Consider the following 14,299-nt stretch of genomic DNA (forward strand, 5'->3'; position numbering starts at 1 on the left):
AAATATAATTTTTTTATCCTAAAGTAGGAAAATGAAATAAAGAAAATCAATATTAATTTTGAAGAGCAATTGAGTGTACAATATTTTTTGTCAGTCCGTCTTTAGCTAACACGAATAAGCTCGATGGTTTGCCCACGCGAGAACATGCCACGTACAATTGTCCGTGTGAAAAACATGGTGTGCCCAGATCTAAGCCGCAAACAGACATAGTTTGGCCTTGCGACTTATTGATTGTCATTGTGAATGCCAATCTAATAGGAAATTGAACGCGTTTGAATTCAATTGGCACGTCTGTAAGAATCATTGGAATTCGTGGCAGCAAAACATTTTCGGCTTGGAATTTGCCATTCAAAATGGTGGCTTCGATAATGTTTTTCATCAATTTTTTAATGACCAATCGCGTGCCATTGCACAGCCGTGGTGGGTTCAAATTCCGAAGTAAAATAACCGGAGATCCAACTTTTTCAGTCGTAGAAGGTGTGTTGACATGCCTGGTAAATCCAGTGAGTTCAAAAACTCTGTTGGATAATTTACAGCTTCGTTGACATCGCAAACTGTATCGATCGATTTGTATGATACCAAATCGCCTGGCAATGACTGCTGTATCTTGAAGTTTAAATCGTCAACGTCCACATTTTTTGCTGCCAAAATGGCTCTTTCTGCTAGCCACGCATGATTTATGTATTGTGTGCGTACATCGGGAAATATGCGGTCAATGAGAGCATTTTGCGAATCAACGATTCTGCAGAAATTAGTGGGCAATTTTATGCATCCAGTATTTTCATAGACAGCAACTTTTCCATCGCCGATATCTAACAATTGGTTCGAGAATGTGTCAGCAGATGGATCTTGTAACATTTGCACGCGCATGTTTATTTTTAGCTGGACCTTTTCAACATTACGCCACAGTGGCGATGATTTCAAGCAAGCGTTGATCTCATCAGCGTACGTTGAACGTGGAATGATGGGAAGTGTTTGTCTGAAATCACCTGAAAGGAATAATAGAGTGCCGCCGAATAGTTTGTCGTTGTTTTTTATATCTTTAAGTGTTCTGTTCAACGCCTCAAGAGAATGTTTGTGTGCCATAGTGCATTCATTCCAGATGATAATTTTGCATTGTTTCAGCACTGTGGCCATGGACGATTGTTTTTTTATATTGCACATTGCGTCTGGGTTATTATGAATATTCAGTGGCAGCTTAAATGCTGAATGAGCTGTTCTGCCTCCATCCAATAAAGTTGCTGCAATGCCAGATGATGCAACAGCCAATGCAATGCCATTATTTGATCGTATTTTGGCGAGAATTAGCGAAATGAGAAATGTTTTGCCAGTTCCACCTGGTGCATCCAAAAAAAAGAATCCACCTTGTCCCGCCAAAACTGCCAGCATAATGCGGTCGTAAATGATTTTTTGTTCATGAGTCAGTAGTGGGACATTGCGAGTAACAATCGCTGCGAGTAACAAACACTATAGCGAATAGTAGACGAATTTGTGTTGCTGTACAGCCCAATGCTGCTTCAGCAAGCATATCGTCCCAGTGATTGTCGTCTTCGAGCAAGCCGAGTGCAAGGCATGCATCTTTATATGTTGGATACTGTTGCCCATTCACTTTGCGTATATCTTGAAATGATAATGAGCCGGTGACATTAACCAACAACAGTCGCAGATAGAAACACTCAATCTGCCTTGGATTGACTGTATATACTCGGCCCAAAGTGTTTGATTTGAATAGGCCGGGGCACGCAACAATTGGTGTGCCTTGCTTGCGGGGCATCCATTTTTTTGTTTGATTCCATGTGAAATAGCGAGGTACTTCGGAATAGAGTAATGTTCGTGCAAAGGCACCGAAAGTATCCGCACGATTACACAATTCGAAAAATTCGGTGAGTGTAGTTTTTGGTGGATTTATGGCACGCTCAATTGCTGTCTCGTTGGTGAAAAATATGCGCTGGCCGTTTTCAAGATGGACGGCTAAATGTATAACTGCTGGGTCCCGTTCATGAATTGGGAAACCAAAGATACGCCAGACAGCTTCATTGGAGCTGATGTACCGGCCAATTTGGTAGCGCATTATTTCGTCGTTGTCATTCAATCGAGGAGCATTCACATCGGTATTTTGAATTTGAAATACAGCCATATCGCTGCCTTTATTCACATACTTGCAAATGTATTTGATGCTCTTCACCGAACTGCAGAACTCAACATTGATATGAGCATTGAATGTTTTGCTCAGCAGAGGCGAATATGGTACCACCCAACGATTGTCAATGTCAATGTCTGCGTTGTTGATATTTAGTGTAAATGATTGTCCGCCATTATCAGTATTTCTTCGACGATACATTGGATATCCGTCGACATTTGTGATCGTGTCGTTGGTGAAATGTTTAGGAAAACGCTTTGTACATTTTCCATCTGCCATGCAAGGCGATAAACGATTCAGATCACCGCATGGGCCATGAATCATGTTTGTGGTAACAATATCGAACAGTAGTTGATCAGTAGACGGATCTATAATTTCCGCGGAAATTACACTATCGATTTCTTCAGGGCGTATTTTGTCGACTAACCAAATCAAAATGTGTGCATGAGGTAATCCTCGCTTTTGCCATTCTACCGAATACATCCAGCAACGTGTGGGACCGAATACGTGTAATTTTGTAATGAAGCTCATTAAAGACTTCAATTTTTGTTTGAACACACGTGCTGTAATATCATGACGATGTATTGCATTTTGGCCTGGCAATAGCAAAGATGTAATCTCCTGCCACTTTGGATTACATGTAAACGTTATAAATAAACACGGTCGTCCGTACTCGCGCACGAAAGTCATAGCATCCTGTATGTATTCTTGGATATGACGTGGACTGCCTACGTAGGATGATGGTAGAATGATAGAGTTACCAATTTCGGCGGTGTCGGCGTCGCTCATGATAGCGTCTCGCAAGTGAATGTATTCTTCCGCACGCAGCTTCTGTTGATTGTGTCGTAGGAATCGCAGTCGTTCGCTCTCTACCTTCGCGTACATGTCAACCATGAATTGTTGGCACAGCTCACGACATCGCAGAATGACGTTGTCCTGACCGCGTCGAATCATCATACGATACGCATAAAAATCCATCGAGCTCACTTTCTTGTTTGTTTCGGCTCCTGTAACAACATATTCAAAAATATTAATTCATTCATAAATATTAATTCAAAATGAATAATGATGTTTATAATGAATGAATTACCTGTGGCGGGATCTCGTTGTTTAATGTTTATGCAATATCCGTCTTGTCCCTTCCAGAAAATTAGCGGATATTGGAGAGCGTCGTATGAACGGTGTGTGTCAGCGATGAACTCCAGATTATTGTTTCTTCTTCGAATCACGATTTCTCGCGGCGATGTGCGGTCGCCAACCATGATTCCAGCAACGTCGTCAACAACAGGCGCATTGAATCGACGCACGTGCTCTCCAGCTGGTGTTTTATCAGGATTGATGACAATAGCGTGGTTGTCACTTTGCAATTCGTGCATGTATGATTTGAAGAATTTCAATAATTCGTTGTGCTCATTCAATAGGGTGTCCAGTTCGCCGACGATGCGCCTAGCATTAGGCGAATTGAGGTTATTGTAGCCGCAACGTGCATCTACGCGATTGATGTCCTCACCGCCCATGAAGTAAATTTGTAAAAATTTATGTGGTTCGTTTGGCATTGGCAGCAATGAGCCTACTTTGTGGTACACTTGGCCTTTGATTTTGAACGTTGAATGGAATTGTTGACCATTTGCCGCAGTATTGTGAACTATTTCTGTAGCTCCGAACGAAGTCATTTGGAAGCATGAATTGAATGTGCGAATGGATTTCAGGAACAGGTTTGAATTTGGATCCGTGCCGATGAGCAAGCCGTTCAATGGTTCTGGTGGTGTCTCAATTTCTGGTAGTTGCACTTTTCCTGATGCGCAACACATACCGGCTGACTCATGTTTGAATTTTAGCGCATGACAATGGGGACATTCTTTGTCCATAGCACCAATCAGCACTTTCGGATGAGCGGAATATTCAATATCTGGCTCGTATTCGAATGCAAGACGAAGGAACGAAGCGGATAATGCTCGATGTACTTGTTGGCGTTGTCGGTCATTTGCTCTGCGCGTGTTAACTGCAAACCGGCGCGCTTGTCTCCGTTCCAATTGTTGTTGTTGATTTCGTTCAGCTTGTGCCTCTTGTGATTGAGATTCACGCAATCGCGACATGCTCACACGCACATTTTCGTTATCTTGTTGGATTTGTTCGTCTGTGATTTCTGCTCTAATGTTTCGCATGTTTGTTGCTTTATTCGTTTGACGGCTCAAATAGGCCCCCTTACGTCTTGCTGGCATTGTACACTGTAACACAACACACACACACACACACACAAATAGATAAATTAAAATAAATCGTACAACATTTTGCACACACTGCCTTGTGATATGCCGAATGAATTGTCAAAATAACGTGACGCTTCTCGTGAATTCTTCTCGGACGTACCGCCATCTGTCATTCAACAACATAAATAATTTCGTTCTGTTTGAAATACGAACGACGGTTCATTTGTTCATACAAAAATACTAAAATCGCGATTAAAAAATGGGAGAGTGGAGGTAGCAAGGTGAAAATTTTGGTTTATAGGTATTTTTTGATGCCAAATAAAAAAAAAATACAAAAAAAAAATTGTCAAAAAAATAAAAGAAATTTTTTTCTGGATAGAGATACCCGAATCACCTAGCGGTATGAAATATACTTGTTGACCTATTCTCATACCTAACAAATATACATAAAAAAAATCATAAAAATCGGTCGAGCCTTAAAGAATTTTTTTTCTGGATAGAGATACCCGAATCACCTAGCGGTATGAAATATACTTGTTGACCTATTCTCATACCTAACAATTATACATAAAAAAATTCATAAAAATCGGTCGAGCCGTTTCGGAGGAGTTCGACCACAAACATCGTGACACGAGATTTTTATATATATAGAGATATTCTCTTCATTCCTTCACGTTTGTATGCGCAGAATAAATAAATAAAAAAATCACTCTTCATAATTATTCAATGTTTAATATTTACTACTTAAACTTACTAAAAATTTACTACTTATCTAGTTGACATATTTGTATTTGACTAAATAAGGTAAGTAGATACATTTAAGATTTTGGTATACATTAATAATTTATTCTAAGCTAGAGGCCCCCTTTTAGATCTTATGACGAAATTATTGCGTTATATAAAACCCGCCACTGATTATTTATTTATTAGTTTTATCACATTATTAATTTATGACATGTATTAAAAATGTTATTGGTTTGATGATGGATAGTTCAATTTATATTGACGTATTTAAATTATTACTCGTCGGCTGAATTTTAATGAAACCAATCATGATATTAATTTGTGTCGTGATCTGTACCTATTTATTATTTTTCTGCTTCTTGTGATAAATCAATTCATATGCATATATTATGTAATTACTTTTAAATAATCTTTTTATCAAGGATGATCATGTCGTTGATTAGTTATGCCTATTAACTATTCAATACAATCCCAGATAATAATTGTTAGGATGCAATACAACTAATTTCCATAATACAACAAAAGGGAAAATGCGTATCTTCTATAAATTATTATTCTTCTTCTATTGTTGCCGTCAGATCCTTAACCCATTAGAACATTAAATATTGAGACACTTACAGTAAACAGAGGTAGCGTACAGTAGAGAATGTCTTTCTTCTACTGCATCTACTGTTCTCTACTTTCCTCTGAATTATGACGAAATCGTACTATTATCATTACGGAAAATGTGTTCGAATTATGCAGCTATTTTGCCCTTGATAGTACCTAGCTATAAGTTATCTTGTATTATTGCGTCGTATAAAAACCTCCCCGCTGTTAATATTATGATCAACCCAGAATATATTCATTGTACGCCCGGTATGGCCACATCTCGAAAGCGTTCAGTTTTCTTATCCTCTGTTCCTTTTACGTCGATTTCGTAGACCAGTATGGGTATAATATAACGCCCAATCACCCTGTATCGAGTGTCTACAGCCCTACACGAAGGGATTCTTGCCATCTCAATCATGGGCTCCAGAGTCCAGTCGTCATGTAGACAGCAATCGAGGTATTAAGTATTGTTCTAAGCAGACAAATTAAACTTTGTATAGATAAATGAAGTACACAATTCTATTTTTATTATTACAAAGTTTTTCTTAGCTCGTATTCTTATTTGTCCGGTGGTTCTTAGTCCGGTACAAATCTTGCAATCGATTTTTAACTAACTTCCCGACTAGCTAGACATTTGAAACTTTTAGAATATATCAGAACACGATGCCAATGCATTTTTGTAATACTTTTAGCCATCTTTAAGTAGAATTGAACTCATTTTTAGTTAATTCTGTTTTGTATGAAAAGTTATTTCGATACCATTATTGGTTGCTAGGGGGGTCCTAGCAACTAATTTATTAATATATACGTGCGTTACTATGGAAATCAATATGACATGTCAAAATAACATTTCAGTATTATTTCTATCAAGCACAAAATTTTTTGATCGTTTAAGCTAGTCAAGTCAAGTTTATATGATTCAACAGAAAATTTAAAAACGTTGTATATAAAAAGTTCTTTTTATCTTGTAATTATTTGTTATCCGTATCACTATTTATTATTCATAAGAACAGTGCCTATTTCTAATGTATATCTATCAAAACCACGCCATATTCAATATTTATAATTAACTAGATAATACAATAATATGCTTGTTTTATTAGAATGTTGATTACACATGTCATTATCGATGAATAACCTTACACCTCCTTAAAGGGCATTTGTTAATATTATTTCATATATTAATTATTATTAACTTAAAAACAAAACCTACTGTCAGATCTGTATCTACGGTTAGACCATTTTTTTGTATTATTTGTTAGTGTGGTCGGGAATCCCCTTTATTCTGACTCAGAAAAGTTATTTTATTTCATATTATAATTTTCTTAGAAATATCAAATTATTAATACATGACACGAGTCTAAACTAGACAATAAATAGGTATGTGTTGATATTATAGTGTGAGTCCGAATAATTTATGTACCCGCGTCAAGAGTAGCAATAGACAGTAATAAATTGATAAAGTATTCTTTATTACATTTTCAAAGTATTAAAATCATATTCTTGTTGCTATCAGCTATTCACTGTAGAACGATGGTATCTCCAGGCAAAATTAGTATCGTCGATGAGCTGTTAAAACCTCTGATGTGACAACTTCGAAATTTTACGATAGGCAAAGCAATGAATGCTTTATATGCACGAATATAATGGTAGACTTTTAATTATTTTTGGTAAGACTCTGAATCATGCCCCCCACAAAGGGGCTGACAGGGCTTTGGCCTGGGGGGCCGGGCTCAGGGGGGGCGGCTTGACGGGTCGATCAGAAAAGTGAGATAAACACACATCACAAATTTGCACAAATAATAAAAAAGCCGCCTGCGCGCTATTTTATTTCGAGAGTATTGACATTTTAACATAATATATGTAATTGTCAGATGCTTTTATTATATTTGTGTGTCAATACTTGATAACTCCACAATTATTCTAGTAGATGTATTAAAAAATACAAAAATCGCTAAAAATGCAGTGAATACCTTTAATGTTACGTCGAACACCATTTTGAACACGCTATTCTTGAGTGTCACATAACCTTAAACCTTAAGTAATCATAATGATCCTAACCTGGGGGCCCATGGCTACCACATACGGTCGTAGCCATAAATTGACAAACTAAAACTGAAGTAGGGAGTAAGATCATGCTAACGCGCGTGTTTGAACATGTACCTAACCGATTTTTTTTAAAACGGTACATGTTCAAACACGCGCGTTAACATGATCTTACTCCCTACTTCAGTTTTAGTTTGTCAATTTATGGCTACGGCCGTTTATGGTAGCTTAACCACTGGGGAATGCCAAAAGAAATGGCGTATTTCAAAAAAACACTACCTTATTCTAAGATCAATAATTATTATAAAGCAATCATTATTCATAGGATGTTTATCACACTTGAATGGTCAAAGACATAGCTTATAATTAATATCTTTAGAATTATCTTCAAATGTGTTAATCTTTCCCATTTTTTGAATAATATAATGCCTAATTCTTGTCAAATTTGGGATCACAGAGATAATCAATATAATTTTTTATCGTAAATATTTCACTATAATAATGTCGACATAAATTATACTAATGGTTTTATAAATGCGTTTAAAAATTAATAAATGTAAAAAATCTTGACACCACTGCACATGTATGTACTGAAATATGACTATATTCTAAAATATTAGAACGAGAGGTTTAAAACAATACTATTTTATGTAATAAAAATACTCTATACAGTCATCAAATGTTTAAAATAAATATAAAGGATAATACGGCTTCAAAATTATATAAATAGATTATCTACAACATTTAAGGAATGTCCAGGATCATACTTTGAATATACAATAAAAGCTCCATTTTGACCAACGCTGAGCACGTCCGCCCTTAAGGTTTTCTTAAGAAGGTAGGTTTAAAATAATCCTCTTGTACGGAGTCTTTGCCGCTACCTTCTATGGTTAGTCGTGCTTGGCGGCATAATGTAATAAGTGAGACAGAGTTTTCAACGTATTTTGTCTTGCCACTAAGTATACTTATTATAATATAGTATTATTTATTGCATACCTACTACCCCAATTATATGACATCAGTGTGTTAATCCCCGCTGATATTAGTGTCGCGTTCCTTCTTTGGCAAATTAATGACGTTTGGGGGGCATGTTCGACTCATGAAGCGCCTCTAAACCGGATTTTGACGTCAGACATCACCAAAGTAATATTTTACTAATGCCAAAAGAATGGCGTCACTATTTTAATTTGACTCACTCCTCGATAGTACTGTTTTTATCAGGAAAAATGTTTGAAAAGGATCCCACATCGTGTACCTATTTGATTTTGCGGTTTTATTGAGATCATGCTACTGCACTTTAGGTTTCAAGCCAGTGATATATGATTACGCAATCGTTTAGTGCGCGTAACAGAACACCATTTAATTTAAACTAAATAATATTATGTTGTAGATATAGGACATAGGTAAATCATTCTATAGTGGTACCATTGGCGAAGATTGATTACGTGAGGATTATTATTGTTTGCTATATATACTACCTGTTTCCGTGTTATAAACAGTATAAACATACCGCATAAGCATGAAGTTCGATATTTTTCATAGAAAATATGACGTAGTTAGAGCGACGCCGAGCGAGAGATTTCATGTACGTACGCGCAGTCGGAAATAATAATGGTAGCATACATAATTTTGAAAAACACTTTCTGAGAGAATATATTAAAACCAATAGAAAAAATCTTTTTTGAAAAAAGTAAGCCACGTTGTTTTTCAAAATTAGTTAAATTGTTCAATAATCAGAATGGTACATTCTTAAATCTTGTGAATTATTTGTTGAATAAAAGAAATAGTTAATTATAAATAATGGTAGCAATCATTAAAGTTACTCTATGTAATTCGTGCGCAGTAGAAGAAATCGTAATCTGCGCAATTTCAACATTAAATTGTTTGTTCCACTATTTATAGCTGCTAGCAAACATTACCAATTCAACTGCCAATCGCTTTTACTGTACCCCCCTGGAGCCACTGTAGAATGATTTATCTATAACCTCCTCGATTAGATTGAGCCTAAATACCTATATGAAAGTTGTGCTCTAAAAAGGACTCATGATATTAGTCGTATTTTTCGCCACATCTGTAAAAAAAAATTAATAATATGCGTATTTCTCTCAATCTGAGTATACAATATTATCCAAATCACAACAAAATGCCCACAACCATAACCACTCAAACAGATTACGTACTTAAACACAAAATGATAAAACACTATTATAAGGCATTTTAAATTATTTGGCTAGGTACGGAAGAGATGCGTTATTATTTTTACTAGATACGTTGGTAGACATTTGAAATTTAAGGTTTTTATTTTATTTATTAAGAATTCCCAAAAGAAACGATAGGCATATAAATGAAGTAGGTATATGTTGCAAACCAAACACATACCTAGTGTCATAAAAATATTGATATTTTGTTATTGAATATTGTGTAATTAATAATCGTTTTTTATATATTTTATGCTATTTTATCTCTCACTATGTATCTGCTTTCTTAAATAATATAGGTAGTTTTCATGATATTCTGATCATTCTTTTCTGTATTCACGATAACCCATAGAATCATCCCTTGATAAATGTTTGTGCAATGTTTAATCATTGTAGATACAATTAAATTTCCTTGTCTATTCTTAATGGTTATGCTTATAAATAAAGGACATATTGTAGATTGTCAGAGTTTAGTGTTCCACTTGTAACGTGGTAACTATTATTCACTATGCACTTATTTACTTACTTTATTTACCAACTATTCATTCTTGACGCATGCATACAGTGACCACACGTCTTTTATTTAAAAGTATTACCCTTAACATTCATTTATTTAAAACACATTTAAACACACACTTTTATTATTTATTATTTGTTTTATCCTTCAAAGCAGACACGTCCATTGCATCGATCACATGATGAATTTTGGTTCAGTGGTCGGCAAACTCAATAGTCAACAGAGCCAAATATCAACGGTACAACGATTGAGATTTCTTTTGGGAGCCAAATTTCTTAAACTTAAATATTATGTAGGCACATATACTGTTTATTAACTTAATAAACTTTAGTTAAAGTTATAAGTCTTAATTAAATTATAGATACACTGAATAAAACTTGATATCATACGTAATAATGAGCTTATTTATTGATAAGAATTAAATTTAACAATCTGAATAATGGCCTTGCATCTCCTTGGAAAGTTTGTATAAGTCAGGTTTGTATGTTTTTTTTTTAAATTTTAAGCACGATTCCAGGTTCTCATCAATAAGACGACGTCTCAATTTACCCTTGATATCCTCTCTTATAAATCTCTTTACTAACCACACAACTTGTAATATTAACATTGTTGGAAGATTGTATTCAGTAATTAAATACAGAACTTGATTTTTCTTAACCCTTCTAAAGTTCCTAAACTGCTTTCTTCTTGGATCACCGACAGGATATTTAGTACTAAATGACGTGATAGGGCGTGTTTAGTTGTAAAGTGTCTCCAAATTTGACTTCTTGTTATGCGCTAATTTTCCCCGACAAATAATACAGGACGGTAGGCCATTTAAGTTTTGAATAAACGCGAAAATCTCGGTAAATTCAACTTTAAATTCACGGTTTTCATGTTCCCTTTTTCATTGCTTCTTCTTTGTAGCTATGTCAAATAGGGCAGAGAGCATTTGTGGCAGAGCCGAACTCAAGGGGGCAAAGAGCCGCATGTGGCTCGCGAGCCGCGGTTTGCTGACCGCTGCACTAGCCCATAACAATTAAAACATGAAGATGTAAAAGGCGTGGACATTCAGTATTAACTATTAATATTTTAATTTACTTAACAAAAATTTTCGAACGAAAAAGTTTTCAATTTAACCATGAGATTACGAATGTGAAATTAAGTATTTATTTGTGATAGTCAAAGACAGGGGTCTATGTTTAAAAGTTTCATCGAATTAATATACCTAATACGTTTGTTTATGATGGAGAATAATTCTGAGTTTATTCTGCCAGTTTTGATATTAGATAATAAATGAACATGTATGTGCGTACTTTAAAACATGGGAATTCAATTTTAAAACCGTTCGGCAGTTCCTAATTTCTTGAACTATATTTTTTAAAAACTGTTATTATGAACAATGCATCTCTAAATTAATTAATTGTCTGAATTTAATTGAGTTTATACTTGAAGTGAATGGTTACAAAAAAGATGTGTTTTTAACAAGGAATCTCAGATATCAATAATGAAAAGAAATTTATGTTCGTATGATGTTAATATCCCAAAGAACCGTAAATGCACATTTACAAACTTAGAAATACTAAAATCCTGATGTTACTGGTTAAAACATTTCCCTATTTTAATCATGCATGCCTGTTTTATGTCAATAATAAAAGATATCAGATGAGTTCAATTTCATGTTCAATTGATTTGTACTTTTTGCAATTTTGTTACGTTCCCCCGTTTTCAGATTAATCCTTTATTTTCTTCAAGAACGTTATAAAATGGTCACTGTATGCATGCATGACAATAATAATTGACATACTCAATTTTATTGTGAAGACAATTCATGAATCATGATTCATGAATTATCTTCATTTATGAGAAATGGTTTGCCTCCTTATCCTGATGAAAAACGAAACATACAGAGGATGCTGTCATTTTAATATTAATATCAGTATATATATCAGTATATATGTCAGCATTATTAGTATTTTGTTAAATGGAATAATTTGCTGATAAATAAGATGAAAACCGACTCATTTTTGTTATCATGGTTAGGACAGAATGACACATAAAAATACATCTATCATAAACAAGACTGGCTGGAATCATTTGATTTATATTTTCTCTTGCAGTTTTAGATGAATCTACTAAGGCTACCGCAAGTAGGTACTTGTTTGTTTATATTAAAACTTACTTATTTATATTAAATCGTATCATAATTTGTTGCAATGGTTCAGAAATCAATAATAAATAAACACGAGACATGGTTCATGGTCATGAGGTCGTGTCATAAAATATAAACATAAATAGATTATGACAGCAATATAGTCATCGAAGGGTGACTTTGAGAAAGAGGTAGGCTATGGAGATCAGAGAAAAAGAGCATACTTGTCAGGTATACTTACGGGAAATGAGAAGATAATGCGATATTACTACTGATGAACAAGTACACACTAATGACAATGCCACTAAATCGATGAAATTTCAATTACTCACTGACGATATAAAATTGAGCGATGAGTTTAAATTATGGATTTCCCTAAACATACACATCAAAAATCATTAGATAAAATTAATTTTTGTATTTAATTGAATGCCATAGTTTTTTTTTTTTTAATTATCTTATTATTAATTACTTTGGACAAAGCTACAGTCGTAGACAACAACATTATGCGCAAAGGTTTTAGGCTTCGCCTTTCGAGCCTACTGTATTGCATACATTACGGTCGACGGGGCTGTGGTCCATGAGGTAAAGTCCATACAAAAAAATCTGATTGCACTCATTTTAGTGTGTCGTACTCATTAACTAGACTAATAATTAGAGTGTACCTATTCCTCAGTAATAATATCGTATTATCTTCTTATTTCCCGTAAGTATACCTGACAAGTGTCTCTTTCCAAAAGTAACCCTTTTTCTTTTAGCTTTTTCCTTAACCTTTACCTTTTTTGTTCAATAAATACCGGATGGGATATGGGGACATCGGGAGGCCTATATTATATGTCCGGTAGTGGACGTCTCCATGCTGAAGGAGCAAAAAAATATACCAAATTAATTACCGTAGGATACGTAATCCGAATACTGCCAAGATGAAGTGAACACGTTTTTATTTGTACAGGTATTTGGTATTGGCTCCATTGCCGGTGTATTTGTCTTTTCTGTGTCGAATAATAAATTATGCTGTTGAGTAGTGTTAATGTGCTTTGTTTTTTTCTATTTTGATATAATTCGGACTCTGATATTGTTACTAAGATATAAATTAGATCCGGCAAAAAGTCAAACACCTTTTGAAAAGTTACCCCCACAATCGTAATAATGAGCAATGATTTACTAGTATCCTTATTTACGTTGTAATTCATAGCGACGTGTGTGGCATTACGAAGCACGGAGGTCTCATTTTATTCCATCATAAGTAATACATTTTTCTTGAAATAGGACATGGCGGAAATGAATTCCAGAAAATATCATCACCACTGTCATATTAATGACTCGTCAAAAGCCACGTATTGACCGCAAAGTTATTAATAAATTAATCATAGTCGGAAAATTGGAAAGTATGATTGGCGTAGGACTATTGTTTATTTAATCACATCTATTTGACGTGAACATAATAGGTATATATTTTTTTGAGAAAACACTTTTCACGTCAATACGATTATTGGTTTTATGAAATATTCATTATGGTCCAAAAATGTACTGACAGTTGGAAACAAACGATTTAAGCTGATATTTTCGATACCACGCAATACTAATAACATAACGCATACTATTATGGAGATATTGGCGTGAAGAGCAGTGGCGGCTGTTCTAAAACCACGGAAATGCACTACACTCCTAATTTAAAAAAAAACATTACTCAATGTTTGCCATTGTTTTTCGTAAATTATC

General features: G+C 34.8%; 2 protein-coding genes across 7 annotated transcripts in view; one reads left to right on the plus strand and one right to left on the minus strand.

Moving 5' to 3' along the window:
- The window catches only part of puc (dual specificity phosphatase puckered), a 206,406-nt gene that overhangs the window by 98,200 nt on the left and 93,907 nt on the right, over positions 1–14,299 (plus strand). The gene's annotated exons all lie outside the window — the stretch shown is intronic.
- On the minus strand, positions 1,537–4,919 carry LOC147065377 (uncharacterized). 2 transcript variants are annotated; one of them, XM_085956588.1, is made up of 3 exons: positions 4,584–4,666; positions 3,095–4,351; positions 1,537–3,039 (listed from the first exon to the last, which is right to left on the minus strand). In XM_085956588.1, exon 2 carries the CDS (start codon positions 4,303–4,305, stop codon positions 3,124–3,126), a length of 1,182 nt encoding a protein of 393 aa, XP_085812714.1. In that variant the 5' UTR covers positions 4,306–4,351; positions 4,584–4,666; the 3' UTR covers positions 1,537–3,039; positions 3,095–3,123. The 2 variants fall into 2 exon arrangements, with proteins under 2 accessions (XP_085812714.1, XP_085812713.1); XM_085956587.1 differs by adding an exon at positions 4,866–4,919 and having other exon boundaries at positions 1,546–4,744.

This window comes from Rhyacophila brunnea, unplaced genomic scaffold, assembly GCF_057557595.1.
Source record: "Rhyacophila brunnea isolate RB1 unplaced genomic scaffold, BYU_Rbru_1.0 scaffold_6, whole genome shotgun sequence".
NCBI lineage: Eukaryota > Metazoa > Arthropoda > Insecta > Trichoptera > Rhyacophilidae > Rhyacophila > Rhyacophila brunnea.

Bases quoted from the DNA above. Each gene is read 5' to 3' on its own strand.
- LOC147065377 (XM_085956587.1), bottom strand. From the start codon at position 4,362: ATGCCAGCAAGACGTAAGGGGGCCTATTTGAGCCGTCAAACGAATAAA.